General features: G+C 43.7%; 1 protein-coding gene across 3 annotated transcripts in view; it reads left to right on the top strand.

The window, feature by feature from the left end:
- The window catches only part of LCMT1 (leucine carboxyl methyltransferase 1), a 55108-nt gene that overhangs the window by 1234 nt on the left and 26974 nt on the right, over window positions 1-26900 (top strand). For 2 of the 3 annotated variants that reach the window (XM_022588488.3, XM_089896001.1), the window contains exons 2-4: window positions 18488-18579; window positions 20660-20781; window positions 21452-21484. In XM_022588488.3, the coding sequence (XP_022444196.1) occupies window positions 18488-18579; window positions 20660-20781; window positions 21452-21484 (247 nt within the window). The remainder of the gene's footprint in view (window positions 1-18487; window positions 18580-20659; window positions 20782-21451; window positions 21485-26900) is intronic. The other variant, XM_022588489.3, reaches the window with a different exon arrangement.

Genomic DNA, 26900 nt, shown 5'->3' with positions numbered 1-26900 from the left:
TGAGAAATACAGTGTGCCATTAGAGTTTGAAATTTAGTTGATAATGTTTGAGCTGAGAACAGATGACTTTAAAAAAAAGAAAGAAAATAGGGATATAGGAGGGTGTTCAGGCAGGTCAAGGAAGGAGTATGGACTGTTTGAGGAACTGAATGAATGCCTTGGAAGCTGCGGCCTTGTAGGGACCTGGTGGGGAAAACAACTTTTGGGTTAAGGTTTGAACTTTTTGTAGGTCTTGGAGACTAAGCATAGTGATTCAGAGCATGGACTCTGGAGCCAGACTGTCAAGCTGGGCCATTCACTAGCTGCGTGAACTTGGGCAGGTTACTAAATCACTCTGTGTCTCAGTCTCTTGATCTGTAAAGTGGGGATGAAAATAATACCCACTTCATAGGTGCTTGTAAAGATGAAATGATATTAAATATTAGTAAAGCACTTAGTGTGGTGTCTGGCATGTAGTACGTGTTAGTGGTGGTTGAGTAAATAAATAGATAAATACATTCATAAGTATTAAAGGCTTGAAGGCAGTCCCTGGTGAAATTTGTGAGCTTAAATGAATTATACCCAACTGTATTTCTTCTCCAGCTTTTGATCTCTATTGACCACATCCGTAGCATTATTGAATTAGAAGCAATTTTTCTCATATTTGACTGCTGTTTGCTAAGAGAATCAGAAGTGCCGTCAGAATTACCAGAGAGAAATAAAATACTTTCCAGTAGCACGTTAGGGCTAGGTTTACTTAATATTTATTGGTAATACTTGGCTCATTTAATATTTGTTGGTAACATTTTTGGCCAACTTGCCTACATAAAGCAAATTAGGTACTATATATAAAATAGATAACTAATAAGAACCTACTGTCTAGCACAGGGAACACTACTCAATACTTTGTAATGACCTGTATGGGAAAAGAATCTTAAAAAAGAGTAGATATATGTGTATGTATAACTGATTCACTTTGCTGTACAGCAGAAACTAACACAACATTGTAAATCAACTACAATAAAAATTAATTTAAGAAAATAAAGCAAATTAGCTAGGAAATAGTTCAGACACAAAAGTACAGAGAAATAGTATAACCAGAGCATGCCTTTCCTTGGCTCTCTGTTGGATGGTTTTTATAATTTCATTTCTTCTCTGCCTCAGTTTCCAATGCCCTTGGTGTCTTCAGACATCTCAGCGTCATAGGGGAAGTTTGGATTTGGAACTGCAGAGAATCTAAGGCAGTAGTTCCCAGCCCAAACTGCACACCAGCATAGCCTTTGCAGCTTTTAAAAGAAACGCAGATACTCAGGGCCGACTCTAGATCCACTGAATCAGAATCTTCTGGGATACGTTCCTGGGCCGTAAAAACCAGACATGTTTGCCATCTGGATTCATTTCATCAAAGCTTATTTTGCACTGGGTTTTCTCTCATCTGGAAAAAACATGCAAAGAGATGGTGAGAATCCATAAGTTAATGTTTTAAGATATTTTGCAGGATTTAATAACTTTCAAGTTCTGTTGATACTGTGACCTGCACCTTCACTGTAACATATGAAACCCTTAAGTCTTGTCAAGAAGTCATCTTATTAAATAGGGATTCACTTGGGTGAATTGTGGGCATGTTACTCTCTTTCTGCCTTAGTTTTCTTATCTTTATAATGGGGATAATAATGGTAACTTGCCTTTTAGATGTGAGGATTAAATGAGATAATCCATGCAAAGGTTAGCACAGGATCTGGCACAAAGTGAAGGCTTCAATAAATTCTTACTGTTATTTTGATTTTTCCTCCAGTCTGAATATTATTTGTTTGAAGTTACTGAAATAGCTGTGGGTCCTGCTGGTTCCTGCCGCCACGAGTTACAGCTGTAAGATCCCTAAAATAATGTTCAAAAAGTCGATTAGCTCCCCAGGGCTCCTACAGTTCCGTTATTTCTGTTTTAACTTGCGCCCTCCTTTTGGTTTAGAGCCCCTCTGCAGACAATAATGCTGTGATCGGTCTCAGAGGGTTGTTGTGAGGCTTAAATGTGGAGTGCTTCCAAGAGTGCTTGGCACACAGTAGGTGTTCACAATTGGTAGTTGTTGTCATCGTCACTGCCCCATTGTCACCAAATCATCATCATCATCGTCATCACCACAGACTCCATCACTCCTACAGTCCAACAGTTAGAACGCTTCCGATTGGATATATTAGGCTTATGCCTAATATATCCCATTTGATTCAACAGCTATCTATAGTGCACTTACCAGGATGGCTAACTCACCCCACTCCTCAGTCCTCCTTATCTTCCCCATCATGCTGTGCCCCTAAGTCAGTTCCCCACTCTTTTTTACCCTTGATCGCACCCCTCCTGCAGCCCCCACTGTGCCCTCTGAAATCACCACTCCATAATCATCCCCCACCTCTATTTCCTTACCCTCTCTTTAGTCATTCCGTCCCTCTCTTTGTATTGACGCCGGCCCTTCCCTGGGGATATCCTTTTCTTGAAGCCAAGTCATGCCTCTGTTTTCTCATACCCTGGATATCCTAGAATCAGGAGGATCAGAATTTGTGTCCTCACTGCTCTTTGTCCCCTCACCCCATTTCTTTGAGACCCACGTCCCCAGCATCCTCTCCTCCATATTACTGTTTTTTACCTTCTGCTGGTTATTCACCTAATTCATTGATGACTTGGGTATCTGGCCCACAGGCCTTCCTCTCTGCCTCAGTTCTTGCCATCATCCTAGTTGACTTCCTAGCGTGCATGTGGAGGACCCAGTGTACACGCGGGAACGCTCATTTTCTCGAACACCTCATCTGCAGTGATTACCTCTGCTCATCCGCCTCTGTCACCGTTCCCGCCACGATCCCCTGGATTTCCATCCCGGTGCTGCATGCACCACCTCACAGATGAACAGTGCAGCGCCCTTCAACCCCAGTCTCTTCTTTCCAGCACGCTTGATCAGTTGTTTCTGCTCTGCCCTCAGCATCTTTCTCCTCAGGACCTCCATGGTTTTCTCCAGCCTTTAGACACTTCCCTGTAGGCTGCTACGTCTTAACTGAGCTTCGAGTTCATAGCCAATCCTTCAGTAGTTCTCTTGGCAATGGCTTTATTTCCCTTGCCCTTAATCCTAGTAAACCCAGACCCTGGTTGAACCAGACTCTCCGTTTTCACCCGGAATACTGGTGGTAGAAATCACACAGCAGGGTGGCTTCGTACTGCTGGCATTTCGTGTCAGCCAGCCTCACCTGTGCCCTTACAGGACCAGCTCATTCCAGCGTGATTCTCTGGCTAGCTCACTTTCCTGTTCTCCAGTGTTTTGAGTGTAAAATTCATAATAAAAATGAAACATTAAAAAGTTGATAGAGGGCTTCCCTGGTGGCGCAGTGGTTGAGGGTCCGCCTGCTGATGCAGGGGACACGGGTTCATGCCCCGGTCCGGGAAGATCCCACATGCCGCGGAGCGGCTGGTCCCGTGAGCCATGGCCGCTGAGCCTGCGCGTCCGGAGCTTGTGCTCCGCAACGGGAGAGGCCACAACAGTGAGAGGCCCGCGTACCGCAAAAAAAAAGAAGTTGACAGACATTTTATTTTAGAATTGCCTTATTTTCCAGCCAGTGGGAAGTTTTCTTTTTCATCTCTGAATTTGAAACTTTAAAGTTATTAATCTTGGGAAAGCGGATGAAAGCCCTGAGTTAAAATAGGAGGCTCTTTTTAAGTTAAGGGAGCTTTGGGGCCTATCCGTAAGGGGTGTTAGAAAGAACTTACAGGATTTGGGCTTCAGTTGGGTAATTTGGGGGAGGGTTCAAGGAAGCAGAGATTTGCCCGGGATTGGGTGCTCACAGGAGGCGGGGACAATTTTGTGATTGGGTAGCTCAGTCTTTTCTAGGAGGAGGTGTGTCTGACTTTTCTATAGTCAGACACTCTGTGATTCGTAAAGAAGCCACAGTTGCTCATCTCAGCCAGGAGAGAGGAGTGTTTGGGACCCTGTGGCTGGCATGATGACCTTGGTTTTGTCTGTTAGACAAAATTATGAAGGGGTCCTGTTTTGTCTCAATTCGTCGCTGTTGCGGTGCGACCTTGTGCTGCTGGTCCTGCGAGATTGTTTCTGTCCAACAGAAGGACAGCGTGGCCTCTGTGAGCACCAGGCAAGCATCTAACTGCAGTGAAGCCTGGCTCGTGGTACCAGGCCAACTCCTAGCGGTCAGCACTGGTTTTCTTATTTTCACAGGGGAGGAGAGGTGAGTCTTAAAAAGACAGATAGGTGTTTACCAGGCAGAAGAAAAGAGCAGGAGCCAAAGAACATAGAGATCGAAGCTCTTAGGGGAAGTGTTAGGGGAACTTGACCTTGGATGGGCGCTGGGTAGCAAGAGTAAATTCTGGAGAGGTTGTCAGAGAACAGAATGGGGAAGGTCCCAAGGGCTTTTAAGTTGGGGAACTGACATGATCTGGGTTTGTGTTTTAGAAAAATCCCCAGCAGCTGTGCAGCAGATGGGCTGGTGACAAAGGGAAAGTCTGTTCCCTTTTCCTTCCCGACGGCCACAGCCCTCGCTCACCTGATCTGTTGCAACATGTCCTTATTGTTCTACCTGCTTCTAGTCTGGCCATCTCCCCTGTCCAAGTGTTTATGCCGTGGCCAGGGTGATTTTTTCAGAATCACAAATCTTATCCTGTCACTTTGCTACTTGAAACTTTTTGATTCTCCATCAGCTACAAGATAAATAGCGACACACCTCACCTTTCCTGATCTGATCACGCTACCCTGGATCTGATCCTTGCCAGCTGGAAATCTCCATTTGGATTTCTCAGAATGATCTCAAATTCATTATTTCCAAAACTGAGCTCAAGATCACCTTCCCGAATTTTCCTCCACGCCACCCCACCTTCGCAACTCAGTGGGTGATGCCATTGTCCCCTCAGTTAGAGTAAAAAAGGTAGGAGTCATTGTGGAGCTGCCCTTTCACTTATCCCCTGTAAGTGAAATTCATCTATGAATTTGAATCTATGAATCAATCACCGAGACCTTAGATTGTGTCTGCAAAATGTTTCCGGAATCTACCTCCTTTCCTCCACCTCTGCGGCTGCCGTCTCAGTCCACGCTCAGGTCATCCGTGGTCTGAGCCGTGACACTCATCTGCCAGCTGAGCTCCCCAATCATGCTTACGTCCCCAAGTCCAGTTCTCACACCGAAACCAGAGGTTTGCAAAAGGCACATGGGACCTTGTCACTCCCTAGTTTAATGGCTTCTTGTAGCTGTTAGAAAAAGAGCGAAGTTTCTCACATGGTCCGCCCGGCCCTGCCTGCTCCATCTGGCTCCTCCAATCTTGCTTCCCCCAGCTCTTCCCTTCTCGCCACCATCCTCTCAGTTCCTCAGGCGAGCCCTGTTCCTGTCTTTCCTGGGGCCTTTCAGCCGGCCATTCCCTCCCGAAATGCTTTCTCCCACCCTTCCTTGTCTGATCAGCTCCATGTCATCCCTCAGACTGATGCCTTCATTTGATATTCGTTATTGAGACCCTGCTCAGTTTATGGAGACCCTGTTCTAGTGTGGATGCAGAAGTGAATGAAACAGACAAAAGCGGAGCTGTCATGGGGCATGTATTCCAGTGGAGGAAGCAGCCAGGAAGCAAACGAGCAACATATCTGGCATGTGAGATGGTGGGCGATGCTGTAGGAATGTTGGAAGGCCACGTGAGCCGGGATGCCCAGGGACGGCCCCATCGAGAAGGTCAGTGCTGGGGAGGGAGTGAGCCCTGAGGATGGACTTCTGGGGAAGCAATGTCCCAGGCAGAGTACAAAGGCCCTGTGAGGCAGGAGCTGGCCCCGCCTGTCCCAGGAGCTGCAAGGCCGGCTGAGTGAGGGGGAGACGAGCTCTTTTAAGGACTCAGCTTTCACTCTGAGATGGGAGCCGCTGGGGGACTTGGAAGACGAAGGTGACTTGGGTTTGAACAGGATCCCTTCAGCGTCTCTGGTGAGAACAGACTGTAGGGGGCAGCATGGAGGCAGGGAGATGTGCTCTCAGAATACCCCAAGTCAGAGATGCTGGGGGCTTGGCTCGGGATGGTAGCGGTGGAGGTGCTGGGAATCCGTTAGATTCTGGATACACTGAAGGTCAAGCTGATAGAATGTACTGACGGATTGGATGGACGGTGAGGAGTCAAAGATGACGCCAAGATTTTTGGCTTATCTCAGGTGTGGCTCCTTCCAGGAGGCCCTTTTGGCCCCTGCAGACAAGACGTAGCCTCTGTTCCGTGTTCTCATAACGCTCTGTGCGTCTCCTTTGTGGTCATCAGCCCAGTTGTAGTTCAGACATGCTGTTTAATGTCTGTCCCTTCGACCAGAACGAAAACAACGCAAAGCAGGGACCTGTCTACCTTAGTGCCATTCGCGTTGTAGACACACAATAATTACCTGTCGGATGGCTAAACTGATTAGACCCGAATGCAAGTGTTCAAGATTATATTTCCTGATGAGGTCTTAAAAATTCTGTTTTTCTGTTTAACTGGTTTTCAGTGGTCCGTATGTGTTAGAAGCCAGACCAGGGGCTGTAAGGCTGAAATTCTACTGTGCAAATAATAGAAGTGCATCTGATTTCTCAACCGAATCGACAGATGTCCCCCGCTACCCGGTCATGAAAGCAGGACACAGGATCACCTCTCAGGAAAGCCAGCGTTTTCCCGAGGGCCCTGGCCTCTCCAGCACACTGATTGCATCTTCACAGCTATGCCCCAGAGGGCAGGGCTAAGATTTTGATCTGAAATACTTTGAAGGCAGGTGCCAAGGTACCTTCCACTCCCAGAGAAGACATGTCACTTTAGAACTAGAACATACTGTGGAGGATACGTTAGCTGCCAACCTTGCCCATCAAAAAGGTCAAATAAACTGGGGATGTTTTATCGCCCCCATTTTTTTTTTTTAATAAAGGGAAAACATTAGATTTTGGAAAACATTTGCGAAAGGTAGTGATCTTAGATCTCAAATAGTAATATCACATCTTTTTTTCCCCCTCTCTTAAAAGCTTAATTTTTTAAATGAGAAAGGTGAGTACAGTTGACTCTTGAGCAAGATGGGTTTGAACTGCACAGGTCCACTTATGCAGGCAGAGTGTTTTTTCATTAAATACCATTCTACACGATCCAAAGTTGTCAAATCTGCAGGTGCAGAACCGAGGATACAGAGGGCCAACTGTAAAGCTGTATCTGGATTTTCTACTGCATGGGGGTCAGCACCCCTAACCTCCACGTTGTTCAAGGGTCAACTGTACTTTTTCCCCACTCAAGAGCCTACTGTGAACGTATTGTACATGTAACTTCGCCCAGATCTGCCTCATTCTTTTTATTGGCTGCACAGTATTCTACAGTGTGGTTGTACCTTATTTGACTCTTCTTTTGGTCAGCATTTAGGTGGTTATGATTTTGTTCTTAAAATCGTGCTGTGGGGGCTTCCCTGGTGGCGCAGTGGTTGAGAGTCCGCCTGCCGATGCAGGGGACACGGGTTCGTGCCCCGGTCCGGGAAGATCCCACATGCCGCGGAGCGGCTGGGCCCGTGAGCCATGGCCGCTGAGCCTGCGCGTCCGGAGCCTGTGCTCCGCGGCGGGAGGGGCCACAACAGTGAGAGGCCCGCGTACCGCAAAAAAAAAAAAAAAAAATCGTGCTGTGATGAGCATCTTTGCATACGTGTTTGAGTCTTCCCGTGAGACAGATTTCAGGGGAGAAGCTTCTGCAAGATGGTCCTCCAAGGAGGTGATAAGCCGTTTCCATTCTTAACCTATGGTGAACGGAAATGCTAACCATGGAACATTCTCAGTCTCTTGGATTGTTCACCAACTGGCAGGTGGAAGATAACGCCTGTTCTTAATTTGTATTCCTAAAATCACGAGTGAGACTGAGCATTTTTTGACTGCTCACACACTCATTGATATTTTCTGTGTGAATCCTCTCTCCCACGTTGCTGTCCTACTGGGTTGTTGTCTTTTTCTTGTTCGGTTATTTGTATTTTTATTATTGATTTGTAAGAACCTTTTGTATCTGGAATAGTAATCCTTTACCTTGGTATTTGTTGCAGCATTTTCTCTCAAGCTGTTGCTTGTCTTTCAGTATAGCTTGTACTGTACATTTCATAATACAGAAATGGTGACGCTTTAGGGTATAGAATCTGACAATCTAACTTTATGGCTTGTGGTTTTGGGGTAAAGCTTTTAAAGGCCATTCTCAATCTTTATAACATTTTCTTTTAGCACTTCTATGGTTTTGGCTTTTATGCTTAGTTCATTCATCTATACTTATTATTTTGGACATTATAAGGTAGCAGTTTTAACTTAATTTTGTCTCAAATTATTAGCCATTTGTTCCTACATCATCTATTGAATGGTCTTATTTTCCCAATTGATTTGAAATGTCACTTGTATACTAAATTCTTATATATACTTTAGCACAGCAGTGCATATGTCATTCTTTTTTTTATTGAAGTATAGTTGATTTACAATATCGTGTTAGTTTCAGGTGTACAGCACAGTGATTCAGTTATACATATATATATGTGTGTATATATATATATCTATATTCTTCTTCAGAGTCTCTTTCCTTATAGGTTATTACACAACATCGAGTATAGTTCCCTGTGCTTTACAGTAGGTCCTTGGTTGTCATTTCTTGACTTCCAGTTGAAATTGCTTTTTTTTTTTTTTCCATTTTGATGTCTGAAAATTTTCGACTCACAAAGTTACTCAGCTGTGAATTGATTCAGAGCTCCCACAGCTTGCTTCACAGGGTGAGGATAGGTTTGTAGCAGGGTTATCAGAATTTTTTTAGTCTGAGCAGCTGTGCTCCGGGAAGAAAGCAAAGGAAGGGATACTAGCAAGAGCCATGTATGTGTCTGAATCTGCCCATTTTCGTCAGAAAAGCAGTAGCTTTTTGGGAAGCCCAACCCTGTAGACTTCTGTGTACTTCTCATTAGCCATCATTAGGACACATGGCTCCACTCCTGGGTGCAGGAAAGTGTGGGGAGGTAAGAATTTCCAATAGGGCAGATTGATGCCTCAAACAAAATTGGGGTCCTCTTAGGAAGAAAGGGTGAATGGATATTGGAAAGGGAACTCGGAGGATGTGCTATATCCCTCACCTTTTTTTTTCCTTCTGGAATTTCCTCAGGTATTCTTAGGAGAGAAGGGGAATGGGGAGAGGGAGATAATTTATACAGAATAAAATGTTCAGTTTGATGAGTGTTGATAGTTGCATATATCTATGTACCACCACCCGAAACAAGATACAAAATATTTCTGAAACTCCAGAAAGTTCCCTTATCTCTAGTTAGTCTCATTACCACTCTTCCGCCCCCCAGCAACCATTTTCTGTTTCGGGCTACCATAGATTTGCCTATTCTTGAATGTCATATAAACAGAATCATACAGTATGCATTCTTTTTGTGTCTTTCACTCAAGATGTTCTTTGAGATTCATCCATGTTGTACACGTTGTCAAAGATAAACACGCGTTGTCACAGATAAAGCTGGATGCTAAAGTGGTAAGGTCAGATTTTAATCAGCAGTAACTATTGCAACAGGGAAAAGAATCCAGCATGAACTAAACTCAACTCTGATTTGTACAGAGGGTGTTTTAAAGGGCAAATGAGGGAGGAAGGAGGGGGGCGAGCAGGGATTCAGTAGAATCAGAGAAAAAATTACAGAAAATGGGAAAAGGGAGTGTTGGTCCAGCAGAAACCATCTGGATTTGCTAGCTGGGAGACAGGGAGGCCCTATCTTTAGGTGTTGCCTGGAACCAACAGTAAGTTCTTTTGGCAGCCTTGAGTTTTCTCAGGCAGGCATGCTAAGGGGGACTAGAGACACCCTAGTGGTGTGGCCTTGAGCTGTTAGGAGCTATGTTAATGTTTGCTCAGGTCTTTATATTATAGGCCAAGGTTGATGCCTAGTCGAGGAGGTCTCAGAGGAGCCTGGCTAGAGTTTGGTCAAGGAGAGAATCTTTGTCAGGGTAAAATAGTTTGCTCCTTTTTGTGTTGTATGAATGTACCACGATTTGTTCATCCATTCACCTGATGATGGACATTTGAGTCGTATCTAGTTTTTGGCCATGGTAAATAGGCTGCAATGAACGTTCTTATATAAGCCTGAATTTTTCTTGGATAAATATCTAGGAGTAGAATTGCTTAGTCATAGGGTGGGTATGTATTTAACTGCCAGACTAATTTCCAAAGTGGTTTATCAGATTACACTTCCCACCAGCAATGTATCAAAACTCCAGTTGCTCCATATCCTTGTTAAACATTCAGCATTGTTAGTGAGTGTGAAATAGCATCTCATTAAGGTCTGAAATAGCATTTCCCTGGTGACAGATGTATACTTATTGTGTGCTTATTGGTCATTCCTGCATCTTCTTTTGTGAATTGTCTGTTCAAGCCCTTGCCCATTTTCACTAATGATGATAACGTTGATTTTGACTTGTTGGAGTTCATTATATATTCTGTATAGGAATCGTTTGTCAGATAGATGTGTTGTAAATATACGTACACATATAGGAAAGTGAAAATTTTAAATATTATTTACAATAGCATTAAAAAAACCAACTGTCTAAATCCCAGTCAAAACCCTAGCCATCTTTTTGCAAGAACTTAACAATTGATTCTAAAATGTATATGGAAACACAAAAAATCTAGAGTAGCCCAAAAAAATGTTCAAAAGAAGGATGAAGTTGGGGAACTTACACTGCTTAATCTACTGATTTCTAAGACCCACTGTAAAGCTACAGTGATCAAAACAATGTGGTCTTTGCATAAAGGTAGAAAAATAGATCAATGAAACAGAAATAGACCTATACCGGTGCTGTAAGTTGATTTTTGCCCCGAGTGCCAAGTCATTTCAGTGGGGAAAAGTGAAGTCTTTTTAACCAATAATTCTAGATCAACTGGATATTCAAGTGGAAACAGAATGAACACTGACCTCCTTCTGTACACACATACTAATTTGGGATGGACCATAAACCTAAATATGAAAGCTAGAACCGTAAAGCTTCTGTATGAAAACATAGGGGAATACCTTGGCAGCCTTGGGTAGGTAAATATTTAGTATGTAGAACACAAAAAGTACTAACTACAAAGGAAAAAGAGATAAACTGAGAAAATGAACAGGCAAGCCTCAGACTGGAGGAAATATTCAGAATACAGGTTCTTAAATGTTTTATTTTTTTCAGAAGTACATCAGCATCATTCAGGTCCATGGCATCCTGTTACTGTGTTCTGTATTAATTTTATTAATTACATTTTCTGTTTTTTTGGTTAAAAAGTTAGATATGGGACATTGTACCAAGGGGACTGATTTGATTCTTCTACTTATTTCACTCTCTGTGAATGTAGGTTCCTTTTCCGTTTACGCTTTGGCCACTATTCAGTGACTGCTTACAAGAGAGACAATAGATTGTAGATCATATTACTTGTAAAGTAATTAGATGTTAGATGAAGCCAAAAGGCAATACCAGTAGTCTCCTTTGGGAGGAAACTAGCCTGTGAGTCTTCTTAGTTATTCAGGCCCAGTTTTTTAGATGATTGAACACTTAAGGTCTGCCGATCTGCTTAGGAAAACAAAAAGAAGCTTTCAAGAGCTCCCAAGAAAGGAAGCAAATCCGAACTCTGTTTAGGTACAGAGTCTATTGCCCTTAAGACTTTGCTTCCTATCTTCCATTTATAAACCAAGAATAAAACCAACAGGAAATAGAAACCAAAAATTGAAACTAAAAGATGTAGAAGAACAACAATAAAATTAAAAATTAGAGGACCACAAGAAGTATGCAGTTAAAATCCCAAACTTGAAAATTAGTGCTGAGAATATTCAGTTGACTTTTGCAATTGCATATATATAGATTTACATACGTACAGATACATATGTATCTATAAGCAGCTAAGCAATACACATACACACACACACACACACACACACACACACGATAGATATGTATCATTTAAGCACTAAAGTGTTTGGGGAGGGATCTAAATCCAGGTGGGTGGGTAGGTTTGTAAAGCAGTTAATTTCCCTAAAGGTTCCACAGCTTGGGCAAGCTACTTCAGGGTTGTTACAAGGGCTCAATGTGTTCCTATTTGTCAAGCATTTGAATGATGCCTGGCGCGCGGTAAGCACGCAGTCAGTGTTCAGGAGAAGTGAAACAAACCAGCCCCAGCCTTGACCCTCATCATCAGGGAGACCAGGGAGGGCCTTTCCCAGTCCCTGAATCCTCAGATGAAGAAATGCCTATTGGAAGGCGCTTCGCAACTTCACGTGAATTTCCCATTGTTGCAGCTGATACTTATGCAAATAGGACAGAATCAGTAAATGTCTCTTTAATGAATTGGTGGTTGGGCCAGATCACTGTTTCCCATGAGAGGAATGTGAGATGGTTTTAGGCGGTACACAGATAGATGTTTTAAATGTTAATGGTTAGGGATTCGTTACAGTGTGTGTTAGAAGAAAATATTAGGTAGCACATCAGACCTGAGTACTAAGAAAATTGAGTTTATTTAAAGACATATTACATTGGGAAGGAGGGGGCGTGGGAGGGAAGGATTGGGAGTTTGGGGTTGCAGATGCAAACTGTTATATATAGGATGGTTAAACAACAAGGTCCTGCTGTAGAGCACAGGGAACTATATTCAATATCCTGTGATAAACCATAGTGGACAAGAATATGAAAAAGAACGTATATATGTATAACTGAATCATTTTGCTGTACAGCAGAAGTTAACACATTGTAAATCAACTACACTTCAATGAAATAAATGTTAAAAAAAGACATTACTTTGAACAGGTGGTATGTGAGTGTCATGAACATTTTGAAAGCAATAGTGATTGAATGAAGATTGAGTGAATCTTTCAGGTCTTTCCAGATCTGAGATGTTTGATTCTCTGATTCTGGGTTTGAAACATGAAATCAAGATATTCAAATGGAAGGGATGTTCTCTGGATTTGGGAAACAGAGGACGATCGTGGAAGTGACAGAACTAGGTGCACAGTATTGGGGTGTGGAGATAACCACTATTAACATTTTGGTATCTACTCTGGGCAGTCTTTATATATATGTGTACGTTCATTCTAACAAACTTGGGAATGTCCTGTCTGTATAATCTTGTGGCCTGTTTTGTCGACCTGATACTATAACTCCAGGTACAGCGTTCTTGTAAAAAAAAAAAAAAAAAAAAAAATCTTTGTGTTCATTCTTGGTTATTTCCTAAGGATAAAATCCCAGAAGTGGGACTGTTTGGCTATTGTGTTCGCACGTTATTCTGGCTTCTTATACCTGTTGCCACGGTGCCTTGAAGCATGACCGTGCCAGTTTCCAGTTTGGACATTGGTGCTCCAGGGCCCTCTTCCTCATTCCTCTCCAAAGCCAGGTTCTATTAAAAAAGAGTTTTATTGCTGATTTGATAAGAGCAGTACTGCTCTCTTGTTTTTGCTTTCATTTTCATTTTGCTTTTTTTTTTAAATCATTGATAAGGCTGAGCTTTTTGTATGTTCATTGGTCAGTTTTTCTTCTTTTGTGAATGGTTCATTTTTGTCCTTTACCCATTCTTTTTCTTCTGGAATATTAGTTTTTTCCCATATTAATTTATGAGTCCTTTATATTGTGAGGATATTAGCACTTTGTGACCTGTTACAAATATTTTTCCTAGTGTAATATTTGCCTTGTATGTTTGTTTATGAAATCCAAACTTACTGTTGCTCTTGTTGTGAAGACAATACTCTCTTTTTGATGGAAATAATTAATTTAGTTTAAAAAGAAATAGAATAACATCATTTAAAAATGGCAGATATTGGGCCTTCCCTGGTGGTCCAGTGGTTAGGACTCCACGCTTCCACTGCAGGGGGCGCGGGTTTGATCCCTGGTCGGGGAACTAAGATTCCACATGCCGTGTAGCACAGCCAAAAAAAAAAAAAAAAAAAAGGCAAATATTCCTCCCTTGTTAGCTATTCCATTGCTAAATGTTGACATCTGGCGAGTCCCTTGTCATCATAGGCAATGGTGGTTCCTCACAGTTCAATACTATTTTTTAAAATTGAAGTATAGTTGATTTACAATATTGTGTTAGTTTCAGGTGTACAACAAAGTGATTTCAGTTATACATATAGATGTGACAATACTATCTGAGCCATTTTGCGACGCACATGGTCTTGCATTTTAACTTCTCTGAAATCAGATGTGACTTACTCTCAATGTGTCCTGCAGACACTGTCAAGTCTGTTAGAGGTGTCCTTACCTGTGCAAGCAGGCATGGAGGTTATTTCTGCTGGCATGGCATGGTTGGGCAGCTGTGACCACAGTCCCTGGTGCTTTTAGTCCACATACTGTTTAAGGGCCATTTGAAGAAAGAACCCAGATCCTGATTGCTGTTGAAAATCATCCCTTGATACCTTCTAATGAGATCAAGAAAAAGCCAGTATCAAAACTTCCAGGGTGAGGGTTAGCTGCTTGGAAGAAAATCTCAGAGAGGATGGTGGAGATCTGTTAAGGAATGTATCCTCGCTAACGCCCTCGATGGCACGGAGGTTGATATTGTGTCGAAAGGCACAGACATGCTAAAAGTGAAGTCTTAGCAGCTTACTTCACTCACCTTTTCCTTTTTCTGTCTGTACAAGAGAGAGAGATGATGACACTCTGTCCCAATGAAGGAGCTTTTTCAGTAACCACAAAATTAAAATTCTAAGCAATAAGAAAAACATTAATTGGCAGTGTTTTTTAACTTCTTTTTTCTTTATTTTCTTTATTTATTTTTAGTTTTAGTTTTTGGCTGCGTTGGGTCTTCTTTGCTGTGTGTGGGCTTTCTCTAGTTGCGGCGAGCAGGGGCTACCCTTCCTTCTGGTGTGAAGGCTTCTCATTGCGGTGGCTTCTCTTGTTGCAGAGTGCGGGCTCAGTAGTCACGGCACACGGGCTCTAGGGCATGTGGGCTTCAGTAGTTGCGGTGCGTGGGCTCCGTAGTTGTGGCGCGTGGGTTCTAGAGCGCAGGCTCAGTAGTTGTGGCGCATGGGCTTAGTTGTTCTGCGGCATGTGGGATCTTCCCGGACCTGGGATCAAACCCGTGTCCCCTGCATTGGCAGGCGGATTCTTAACCACTGTGCCACCAGGGAAGTCCCTTTCTTTTTTCAGTCTTACAACTGGTGGTGTCCTGGATGTAACGAAATATAGCCTATGTTTCATGAAACTCTTGCCGTCCCCAGTTCTTCTAATTTACGTTTTAGATGACTGGTTAGTACTCATTGTGTGGATGCCCTGTAATCTGCTCGGCTGAATCATGGTGCCCGCCTCCCTTCAGAGCTCCCAGCAGCAATGCCCAGCAGCACCCTCTTCCTTCTTCGCAGCAGTGTGTTGTACGTCCTTTTATCTTGGCCACTGTCACGGGCAAAGCAGTGAGCCTTTTTCCTCGGAGGCATGGAAACCACTGGCAGTCATCTAGATTTGAGGACTGCAAAGAGACACATGTTGGAAAAATTAGGAAGTAGGAGTCATGGGAACTAGTGATCAGGGGTCCTTGTGTTATGTCCAGGCATCTCCCCAAATGATCGGGGGTCCTTGTGTTATGTCCAGGCACATCCCCAAATGATCGGGGGTCCTTGTGTTATGTCCAGGCGCATCCCCAGATGATCGGGGGTCCTTGTGTTATGTCCAGGCATCTCCCCACCTTTCTGTACTGCTGCACATCACTGACCGCGTCCAGTGTGTTGTGGAGATCCATCCCAGGCTCCTGCCAGGCCCTGTGTGACCTGAGTCTGCTTCTCTCTCCAACGTCTTCTCCAGTTTCTCCTGTTTTCTTACTCTTCTCCAGCTGCCCTGCCTACTTCCTGCTACTAGAACACTCCACGTGCACTCCCACCCCCAAGTGTTTGTATCTGCTCTTCCTCCTACCTGGAATGCCTTTTGCACATCTACCTTTCCCTAATTCTCTAGGACTCGACTCAGCCATGCCCTTTAAGAGAGGTCTTCCCTTTCACCTCTAAAGTAGGTCCTCCATCCTCCATACCGTTATATCCCTCGTTTGTCATAATCTCTGTCTTTGTCTCTGTCCCTTCTCTATTTTGTTCCCCACTGTAACCCTATGCCTGGCACTTAGCAGACGCTCAATAAATATTGCTAGACCAAATCAATAATATTAACTCAACTGATAACGCGGAGTTGGGAGGAATAGAAACTGCTCCTTGTTTTCCAAGAGGGCACTGATAAATCCAACAAGGAACACTTAGAGGGGGGCAAATTGATGAGCTTTTCAGCAGTTCGAGTTTCTTCGCAGTGGGGTGAGTGCCTTCTCTGTGGACAGTAGTCAACAGTGGCTCCATGTTGTCCAAAGGATTCTTGCTCTGGATGTTGGGCTTGACTAAGGTCCCTTCCAAGCTCTAAATTGTTCGAGGCGTGTTCTCATCACTGGTCTACCGTTGTTGCTTCAGCTGCAGATATGGCTTTTACCACTAGATGGCGCGAGATGATTCCTTTGAAATCAGCGTTCCTCAAACTGCCACCCACAGTGAGAGCACATTTTTCTCGGCACTTATACCCCCAACGCACACTTGAAACAAAAGCTTCACAAAACACTCTTACAATGTGGAATGATGCTGCTATTTTCTGTTTTACTCTGTTCTACTTCATTTTCTAAAAGGGAGATTTGCAAATTATTACATCGATTTTATGATATGAATGGGTCACAACTCATTGTTTGAAAAGCACTCTTTTATTTTATTTTATTATTTTATTTTATTGGCCGTGCTGTGTGGCTTGCGGGATCTTAGTTCCCCGACCAGGCATTGAACCCTCGCCCTCAGCAGTGAAAGCACAGAGTCCTAACCACTGGACCGCTGGGGAATTCCTGGAAAGCACTATTTTAGACAACTGGGCAAGTTTGTTTGTAAAACTCTGTGGGTCTGCTGTTTTCCTTGGACAGTCTGGGCTTATAGCAAATTGTGTTCCTTAGTACTTTGTGTGTTTCTGTGTTGAGATGCTGCCTTGAGTAGTTGAACATATGTGCTTTGTTGTGGGTATCTGTGGATGTGCAGACGTGGATGCGAGAGACTGGAGGAGGCATGTTTGTGCAGAATTCAGCACCTATTGCTGTCAAGGCAGCAGTAAGCCTTGTTGGTAGATATGAAGAAAAGGAAAGATGTAATATGTGCTCTGGGAGCTTAGAACTTAGCTGGGTGACACCACACACACACACACACACACCCAGCCACCTTAAGTTTCAGCTTATTTATCAAGCAACATGGAAATGGATGTATTATTCAGGATATCACTTAGGATGCTTGAGACTGCAAGTAACAGAAGCCTGACTCAATTTGACTTAAGTGGTAAAGATGTTTCTTATCTCACTAAGTATTCGTTGCCAGGTAGAGAAGGCTCCAGGCCCACAGGGGTGTGGCGTGGCCTTAGGGATCCAGCTTCCTTCCCTGACTTCTCATTTGTCCTAAGGCTGGTTCCACTCATGGTTGCCAGGAGACTTCCAGTGGTAATCAGGGCTTCAGCTCCTAGGCTTGGAACACTACAACTTTAACTGCTTGTAGTGTAGACTGGGTTAGAGAGAGTTTGGGCTACCCTAGCATTTTCCAAGTTATAGCTGTTTTATTTGTTCCTAGTTTCCCCACTGTGACCTCCTTAAGGGACATGAAAGGACAGGTATTTAATACGAAGTCAGGAGAAATACTTTGGTAGTTGTTAGTGATGTTTGCCAAATATTTCTGGGTCTCCCTTCCCCTGGATACAAAACTTTTGGTTGAGCCGAGTTATCTGACTAGCTCTGGCCAGTGAGTTTGCTGAATGAATAATTGGTTGCAGGTCTTCTGTATGAAGTATGAGGTGAGGTTATTTGCTATTTAGGGTCCTGGGAAAGGAATTAGTGATAAGGGGGAAGAGGTAAGAAATGGTCGTGGTGGGAAATGTGATGGGCGGTGTATGTGAATGCAGAGGTGGATGAATGAGTCTGTTTAAGCTTGTGCTGGAGCATTAAATGTGATTTGGCCTTTTTAAAATTGAAGTATGGTTGATTTATAATGTTGTGTTAATTACTGCTGTACAGCAAAGTGATTCAGTTGTACATATATATACATTCTTTTTTAAAAAAATATTCTTTTCCATTATGGTTTATCACAGGATATGGAATATAGTCCCCTGTGCTCTACAGCAGGACCTTGTTGTTTATCCATTCTGTATATAATAGCTTACATCTACTAACCCCAACTTCCCACTCCAGCCCTCCCCCAACCCTCTCCCCCTTGGCAACCACCAGTCTGTTCTCTATGTCCATGAGTCTGTTTCTGTTTCATAGATAGGTTCATTTGTATCATATTTTTAGATTCCACATATAAGTGATATCATGTGGTGTTTGTCTTTCTCTTTCTGACTTACTTCACTTAGTATGATGATCTCTAGTTGCATAATTTAGCCTTTTGAGGTCAATAAATTTCCTGTGGATCCTTGACCTGGTTCCTGGGAACGTGGCCATGGAACCTGGCCTGAACCTACTCTCTACTCATCTGCTTCCTTTTTCATCTCTTTCAGGTTTGCAGTGAGCGTTGGCTACTGGCAGGACCCTTACATCCAGCATTTGGTGAGACTATCTAAAGAGAGGAAGGCCCCGGAAATTAACAGAGGCAAGTGACCATCTCCCTCCCCGACATCTCATCAGCTGAGAGGCCTGAGGTTTTAGGGATTCATTCTTAAAAAGAGAGTTCCGGGGTGTACTGTCTTCAACAGTGTATGAAAGTGCTCGTTTCCCAACTTCTTCACCAGCACAGTGTATTACGAAACTTCATCTTTGTTCACCTGATACATGAAAAATGGTTTTTACAGTAATATAAAAGCCATTTACATATCTTTTACTATAAAAGCCATTTATATATCTTTTACTGCAAGCTGTCTGTTCACATAAGGGATTATTTTTGTTGTTGTTGCCCAATTAAAGTGCTAGTAACACTATTAGGTTCTGCAAGTAATTTCCATCAAGGAAGTCGAAGGAGTTGAGATTGGAGGGTGACTTAGTTTCAGCCAGATTGAGAAACTGACCAATGAACGTAATTCTTATATGTGTGGGGAATCTAGGCCCTAAAGATGCGTCCCGTAGGTGGGTTCTATAAGAAGGGAAAAGGAATTTGTAAATTGTTGTTCCTGAGAAGAAGGACATGGTAGTTACTTTGAGCTGAGGGTGAATCCAGGCATCAGTTAGATTGGGCAAGGCCTGGTTAAGAGGCCTTTCTTAAGCCTCCCTCCCCAGCTCTTGAGACAGATTTCCCAACGAATGTTCCAGAGACAGGGACCCACCATGGCGACTGGCTTGGTGCCCCAGGCGACATGTCAGCCCCCCTTCCTTCTTCCTCTCCCGGTTTGCAGATTGGGGACCTCCAGCCCAGTAGGAGAGCGCTTCCCAAACGTCTTTGGTGAAGACATATTTTTTTCTCCCAAGTCGAATCCATTGTGGATGATATTCTGTAATATACAATAAAGGTGATTTACTAGGAAAATGAAATGTAGACACAAGCCCAAATTATTTATTTATTTATTTATAAGGTAGGGATTATCAAATTGATTATTTTATTTTATTAATTAATTTATTTTTTTTGGCGATGCTGCGTGGCATGCGGGACCTTAGGTCCCTGACCAGGGATCGAATCCGTGCACCCTTGCAGTGGAATCGCAGAGTCCTAACCACTGAACCGCTAGGGAATTTCCCTGAATTATTTATTAGCACACTCACCAGACATAAAATTTCTCTGTCAAATGGCAATAAAGTTTCTAAATGCTACTCTCAAATTTTGTTCTTAAAACGGTCACACCTCAGGCTTCCCTGGTGGCACAGTGGTTGAGAGTCCGCCTGCCGATGCAGGGGACACGGGTTCGTGCCCTGGTCCGGGAAGATCCCACATGCCGCGGAGCGGCTGGGCCCGTGAGCCATGGCCGCTGAGCCTGCGCGTCCAGAGCCTGTGCTCCGCAATGGGAGAGGCCACAACAGTGAAAGGCCCGCGTACTGCAAAAAAGAAAAAAAAAAAAATGGTCACACCTTGAGCAACAGGCCTTTAGAACAAGACAGACGCTGTCTTCCTGTCTCCCTTCTGGGTTTTCCATCTCCTTTGTCCCAGCTCCCCACCCCAGAGCTTAACAAGTCCACTAATTAGGCCACCACTTGCTGGTGTCTCTCCTCCCACTGTCTGCGATGCCATTTTATAAACACAGAGGCTCTAACCCAGACAAGATGGAGGTGAAAGGAACAAGATAAGAAGCATGGCTTTCTTTGCTTTGACTGACATTCATCTGCCCAATTTCCTGACCTAAAAATATTATTTCCCACACGCCCTTGCAATTTTGAGTTTTATCAGGGTACTAATTAGCTTTCCCTAGAGCCGTGAAAAAGCACATTTACAAGAGAAGCATTTAGATCAGATGTTTTGATATAAAACACTTGTCTTTCCTAAGTAAAAGTATAGGACACTATTTTTCTTCAGATCGTTAATTCCACCATTAAGTAGCTAGTACTTATTTTTGTTCAACCAGCTTTTTAAAAAAAAAAAAAAAATGGAAGAGAGTTTGAAAGTCATTATTTCTTCCATGAAGTTTGCAGATAAACGCTGACCCTGAAGAAGGGCAAAGTGTAGTTTTGCTCTCCCTAGCACCGTGGGCTTTGCAGGGATTATTTCTGTCGTCACCGAGTGATAGCTTGCTTCTCTGTCTGTCTCTTAGGATATTTTGCTCGAGTCCATGGCGTCAGCCAGCTTATAAAGGCATTTCTACGGAAGACAGAATGTAATTGTCAAATTCTAAACCTCGGGGCTGGGATGGATACCACCTTCTGGAGGTTAAAGGTAAATTAAAATTTCCCGTTTTCTCTTTCCAGTTGTTTAAATTTAATTTGTTGAAGACATTTACCTGGTTCAAAAGTGTAAAGGAAAGATTAAAATGCAGTGCGATGGCAGCCTGTCTCCCACCTCGCTTTGCAGCCCTCCAGCCCCACAACTGCCTTCATCCCTGTACTTCATCTCACCAGAGCCCCAGTGAGGATATGTGGGTGGTTTCTCACCTTTTGCTGCTACTAACTGGGTTATAGTAAACATTCTTGGGTACATTTCCCCTGCATATGTGGCAGTATACCAGGAGAAGGAGCAAGGATTCTACCTGTGGAACTGCTGAGACAAAAGAACACTCGCGTTTGTAATTTTGACGATAACTTAAGATTTTATTGTCGGCATCGCGGTGTCTTAGGTAACATTTGGAGATTTGGAAGGCTAGGTAATGATAACATGATGCAAAGCCCTTTTGTAGTCATTCTGTGATTTGATGCCTCAATTGTTCTATTTGGGTTCAAGGGCAGGTGTAATTATACTCACTCATAGGAAAGGAAACTTGGGTCTAGTCAGTGGCAGAACCAGGACTAAAGTTCTGGTCTTTGATTCCTGGGCTGGATTTTATTGCCAAACCTTTTCCCTACAAATATCTCACTGATTGCAGTTTCTTTCTTTTTTCTTTTTTTGGTAGGTTTGTACAGATTTTTCTTGGTTCTTCTATCAGGTCAGTCACGTGGTAGTAATGGGTATGTGCGTCTCTCCAGATTTCTTTTTAAAAAATAATTAATTAATTTGTTTTTGGCTGTGTTGGGTCTTCATTGCTGCACGCGGGCTATCTCTAGTTGTGGTGAGCAGGGGCTTCTCTTCCTTGCAGTGCGTGGGTTTCTCATTGCAGTGTCTCCTCCTGTTGCGGAGCACAGGCTCTAGGTGTGCGGGCTTCAGTAATTGTGGCACTCAGGCTCAGTAGTTGTGGCTTGCAGGCTCTAGAGCGCAGGCTTAGTAGTTGTGGCGCACGGGCTTAGTTGCTCTGCGGCATGTGGGATCTTCCCGGACCAGGGCTCGAACCCGTGTCCCCTGCATTGGCAAGCGGATTCTTAACCACTCTGCCACCAGGGAAGCCCCTCTCCAGATTTCTTGCAGGCGTAGACCAAGATAGATGAGAGTATATAAGCATAACTCGACCTGCATTATCTATTTTGTCCCTAATTAGCTCACCTGATAAGAAGGTCTTTGGTCATCAGAGCTCCCAGTCTTTCTGTTACTTGAGAATCAGTGTCCTCAACATGGCCCTAGTATCGTTTGCCTCTGCATTCTTCCTTCTAGATGAGATAACTGACATTTATGAAGTGCGTTTACATATATGACATCATTAGTTAACACAAGAGCTGCGTTGGGTGGGGGAGCTTACATATCTGAGGGAAGTGGGGCTTTGAAAGTCTGTGTCTTCCCCCCAAATTGGACAGCCAGTGGCATTAGGACATGGAACCAACATTGGCTCCAGCTCTTCAGACTCCCAATTCCTTCTTCTTTCCTCTGCACACAGCTCTGTGGTTGTTCAGGGAGAGTTTTTTCTGTGGGTCGATTGTGCCTCTGTAATGCCGTGACCCTGGTGTGGTGGAAGCAACTGGGACAGAATGTAGTGTAAGAGTGTGTGCACTGCCGGCATTACAGGGGCCGCTGGAGAAATCCCTCCTTTTTACCCTTTTGACTTGGTCATATGGTTTGGTTTTTTTCCCCATCTTGTAGGTGGATTAATAATGAATAAATCTGAGATTTTAATTTCTGAGCCAGGTACACCGAGTCTTATGTGCCCCTTCCAAGAAAAAGGTTCTCTGTCGAAGGTGAGGAAGGGGAGTAGCACAGGGCCTTAAAGTCCTTTGTGGAAGTTTTTTGTTTTATTGATAATTGTATTGATCCAAAGGGATTTTTAAAAATCTAAAGTTTCTCTTTTTTTTAAATTATGCTTGTTTGCTCTTTTGTTTTTTTTTTTTTTTTTTTTTTTGCAATATGCGGGCCTCTCGCTGTTGTGGCCTCTCCCATTGCGGAGCACAGGCTCCAGACGCGCAGGCTCAGCGGCCACAGCTCACAGGCCCAGCCGCTCCGCGGCATGTGGGATCTTCCCGGACCGGGGCATGAACCTGTGTCCTCTGCATCGGCAGGCAGACTCTTAACCACTGTACCACCAGGGAAACCCTTGTCTGCTCTTTTATTATTATTTTTTGTCTTTTCCATTTTGTTGTGAGTTTTCCCCCCGATTTGATGTTTGCCTTTAATTTTTATTTTTTATTATTTATTTGGCCGCTTGCGTACTTGTGGGATCTTAGTTCCCCGACCAGGGATCAGACCCCGTCCCCCTGCAGTGGACGGGCGGAGTCCTAACCACTGGACCGCCAGGGAATTCCCTTGTTTGCTCTTTTAGAGCTGAGGTTGCACAGGCCAAATCTGGCCAGCCACCTATTTTTGTAAATAAAGTTTTATTGGAACACAGCCATGCCCATTTATTTACATCTTATCTATGGCTCTCACAGCAGGGCTGAGTAGTTACAACAGAGACCATTATGGCCTGCAAAGCCTAAAATGCCTACTTTTTGACTCTTTCCAGAAAGTTTGTTAATCCCTGTTTTAGAGCTGTATGTGCCTCTGTAAAAGAGCAGGGGAAGTCGTGTCCATCGATCTTATTGTCTCGTGCTCTTTCCACCTGGGATGGCCCCCCTGCTGCACCAGCAGAGGCTTAGTTGCGAGTCACAGGCTTTCTGGGGCCACTACCGTGTGAGCTTGTTCTGTATAATCTCAGGGGCCCAAGACTGGACAGTCGAAGACTCATCTTCAGGCAGCAGGCAAAAACAGGGCCAGGGAAAGCTGGCATCATCATGAGCAAAGAATAAAGGGTGAGTGAAACCCTTTAAGTGGCCTCACTTCTTGGTGTCTCTTGAATTCTGTTTCTGTACAACCAAAGGGTCGGGTATGGAGGGGAAGCAGTCTCAGTTTTGGCCGCCTGTGAAGTGGTTGACTACCTTGGATCTTGGAGTCTGAGGGCCACCCTTCCTCGTGGCTATTCCTGGCTTCCCCCTGGTGGCTGTGCTCTGCCTTGGGTATCTCCCCTGCCTCCTATGCCATGCGAGCTACCTGGGAGTGGAGTGTCAGAGGGCCGCAGAGAATCGTGGAATAAGAAGTTGAAGCATCACTTGCCAGAGCCATTTTGCCCGTTTCTGAAAGCAGAGAAAGAGGATGTCTGTTTCTTAAAAGTTCCAGGTGTGCCTTTTGTAAGCTTTCCTTCCTCGGTTACCCCTTATTCAGAATTCTTATAAGGATCAAGTGCACGAGTGCCTGGGAAAGCTCTTTAAAAGGTCAGAAGTCCTGGGCATCTACCCTGAGAAAACCATAATTCAAAAAGAGTCATGTACCACAATGTTCATTGCAGCTCTATTTACAGTAGCCCAGACATGGAAGCAACCTAAGTGTCCATCGACAGATGAATGGGTAAAGAAGATGTGGCACATGTATACAATGGAAGATTACTCAGCCATAAAAAGAAACAAAATTGAGTTATTTGTAGTGAGGTGGATGGACCTAGAGTCTGACTTAGAGTGAAGTAAGTCAGAGAAAAACAGATATCGTATGCTAACACATATATATGGAATCAAAAAAAATTTATGAAGAACCTAGGGGCAGGACAGGAATAAAGACAGACGTAGAGAATGGACTTGAGGACACGGGGAGAGGGAAGGGTAAGCTGGGATGAAGTGAGAGAGTGGCATGGACATATATACACTACCAAATGTAAAATAGATAGATAGTGGGAAGCAGCCACACAGCACAGGGAGACCAGCTTGATGCTTTGTGTCCCCCTAGAGCGGTGGGATAGGGAGGGTGGGAGGGAGACGCAAGAGGAAGGAGATATGGGGATATATGAATACGTATAGCGGATTCACTTTGTTATGATGCAGAAACTAACACACCATTGTAAAGCAATTATACTCCAATAAAGATGTTAAAAAAAGTCAGAAGTCCTGTGTGAGATATGGGACACTGTGCTGTCCTTCATTTATTTGCTTTTGATTGTCCTTGTGGTCTTCTGGAATTTTAGAGTGTTCTTAACACTCTGTACCTTGTGAGTAAAAGTTCTTGAAAGGTGTTGTAGAATTTCTTAGAGAAAGTTATTTCTGTGTATCCTTTAAACACATCCTCTCAATGTCTTCAGATAGCTTTTACATAGCCCTGCTCTGCAGTCAGGTAGTAGGTATGTGTTGCAATTCCAAGAGTGAACAGCTGAAGGTGGTGAGTCCAGGTCTCCTCTGATGTCAAGAAACCGTATTGTCCCTTTGTTTTGTTTCTTTCTTTTTCTCTTCCTCCTTCCTTCTCTGTCCTTCCCCCCCTTCCCCCAGACCAGATCCCCTGAAAATTTAACTGAGGACCATTTTCCATGTGGGTGGATCTCCCAATTCTGTTACTTGCCCTTAGGGGTCACCTTCCTACCAGGAACTGCTTCCTCATGATTTCTGCCCCCATCATTCTGTCCTCAGTGGCGGGGGGGGGATCTGCTGCCCCTCCAGACCTGTCCTTCATCTCTAGTTATTGTCTGTGTAAATGGTGCTCTTACCTGCCAGTCTGCTCATCAGAAACAAGGAAACATTCTTACCCCTCCTTTTTCTTTATCCCATCCTACACCAAAGAAGCCACCACCAGGTTCTGGATATCAGCAACTTTCTTTTTCTTTCCTCTTTTTAAATTTTTTTTTTTTTAAATAAGTAGCTCTCTATTTCTGGGATATAAGTGCAGGTGGGCATGAGGGTATTAAAAGAGGAGCAGGTTATGGAGTGCCTTGTTTCTTGCTAAGCCTTAGGGGTGTGAAGAGCTGTTGCAGGCAGAAAGGGGTGTTGTTTTAGTCTTCACAGCTGGTGATAATAGAGCTGAGGAGGAGAGCATGCATTTGAGAATAGTCAGCAGGGCTGAGTGATTTTTTTTTAATTGAAATATATCAATACTTGACATAATTTTTTTAATTGAAGTATAGTTGATTTACAATGTTGTGTTAGTTTCAGGTGTACAGCAAAGTGATTCAGTTATATATAGAGAGAGAGATACAGACATACATATAGATATCTATTTTCCAGGTTCTTTTCCCTTATAGGTTATTACAAAATATTGAGTAGAATTCCCTGTGCTATACAGTAGGTCCTTGTTGGTTATCTGTTTTATATATAGTAGTGTGTATGTTAATCCCAAACTCCTCTAATTTATCCCTCCCCCCTTTCCCCTTGGGTAACCATAAGTTTGTTTTCTCTGTCTGTGGGTCTATTTCTGTTTTGTACATAAGCTCATTTGCATCATTGTTTTTAGATTCCACATATAAGCGATATCGTATGATTTGACATATAATACTATGTTAGTTGCATAGTATGTATTACATAGTGATCTGACATTTGTGTACATTCAGGCTGAGGGATTGATTGGACAGGGAGGAGGAGCTGGAGAATTCTAGCATGACCAGTAGGTGACTGGATGGGGGTGTAGCCACCGACTAAGCTAGGAAAAGCACGAGGGGGGGGGTTCCCTGGTGGCGCAGGAGTTGAGAGTCCGCCTGCTGACGCAGGGGACGCGGGTTCGTGCCCCGGTCCGGGAAGATCCCACATGCCGCGGAGCGGCTGGGCCCGTGAGCCATGGCTGCTGAGCCTGCACGTCCGGAGCCTGTGCTCCACAACAAGAGAGGCCACAACAGTGAGAGGCCCGCGTACCGCAAAAAAAAAAAAAAAAAAAAAAAAAAAAAAAAAAAAAAGCGCGAGGGGGAAGCAGGGCTGTGTGTGTGTGTGTGTTTCACACTTTTTAAAACTGCAGCCACAGTAAAAAAATAACTGTACATCCCTAGCCAGGACCCACGTCTATATACCTATGTCTGTAAATAATAAGGGCACACACATGGTACTTACTAAGGGCGGGCCCTGTTCTGAGTGTCACTCACGTATTTCCTCATTAATCCGCACAACCCTATGAGGTGTTATTTTCTCTACTTTTCAAATGAGGAAACCTTGGCCCAGGCAGTTTAGTGACTTCCCCAAGGCCTCACAGCAAACAAGTGGTGGAGCTGGGATTTGAACCTTGTCCCTCCAGGCTCCAGAGTGCCTGCTGTTTACCACCCCACT

Source organism: Delphinapterus leucas, chromosome 15 (genome assembly GCF_059928025.1).
Source record: "Delphinapterus leucas isolate spDelLeu-1000000601 "Yukka" chromosome 15, BTC_Dleu_Yukka2, whole genome shotgun sequence".
Classification (NCBI taxonomy): Eukaryota; Metazoa; Chordata; class Mammalia; order Artiodactyla; family Monodontidae; genus Delphinapterus; species Delphinapterus leucas.
Note: the sequence above shows the minus strand (reverse complement) of the source record. Positions and strands in the feature narration are given on the sequence as shown.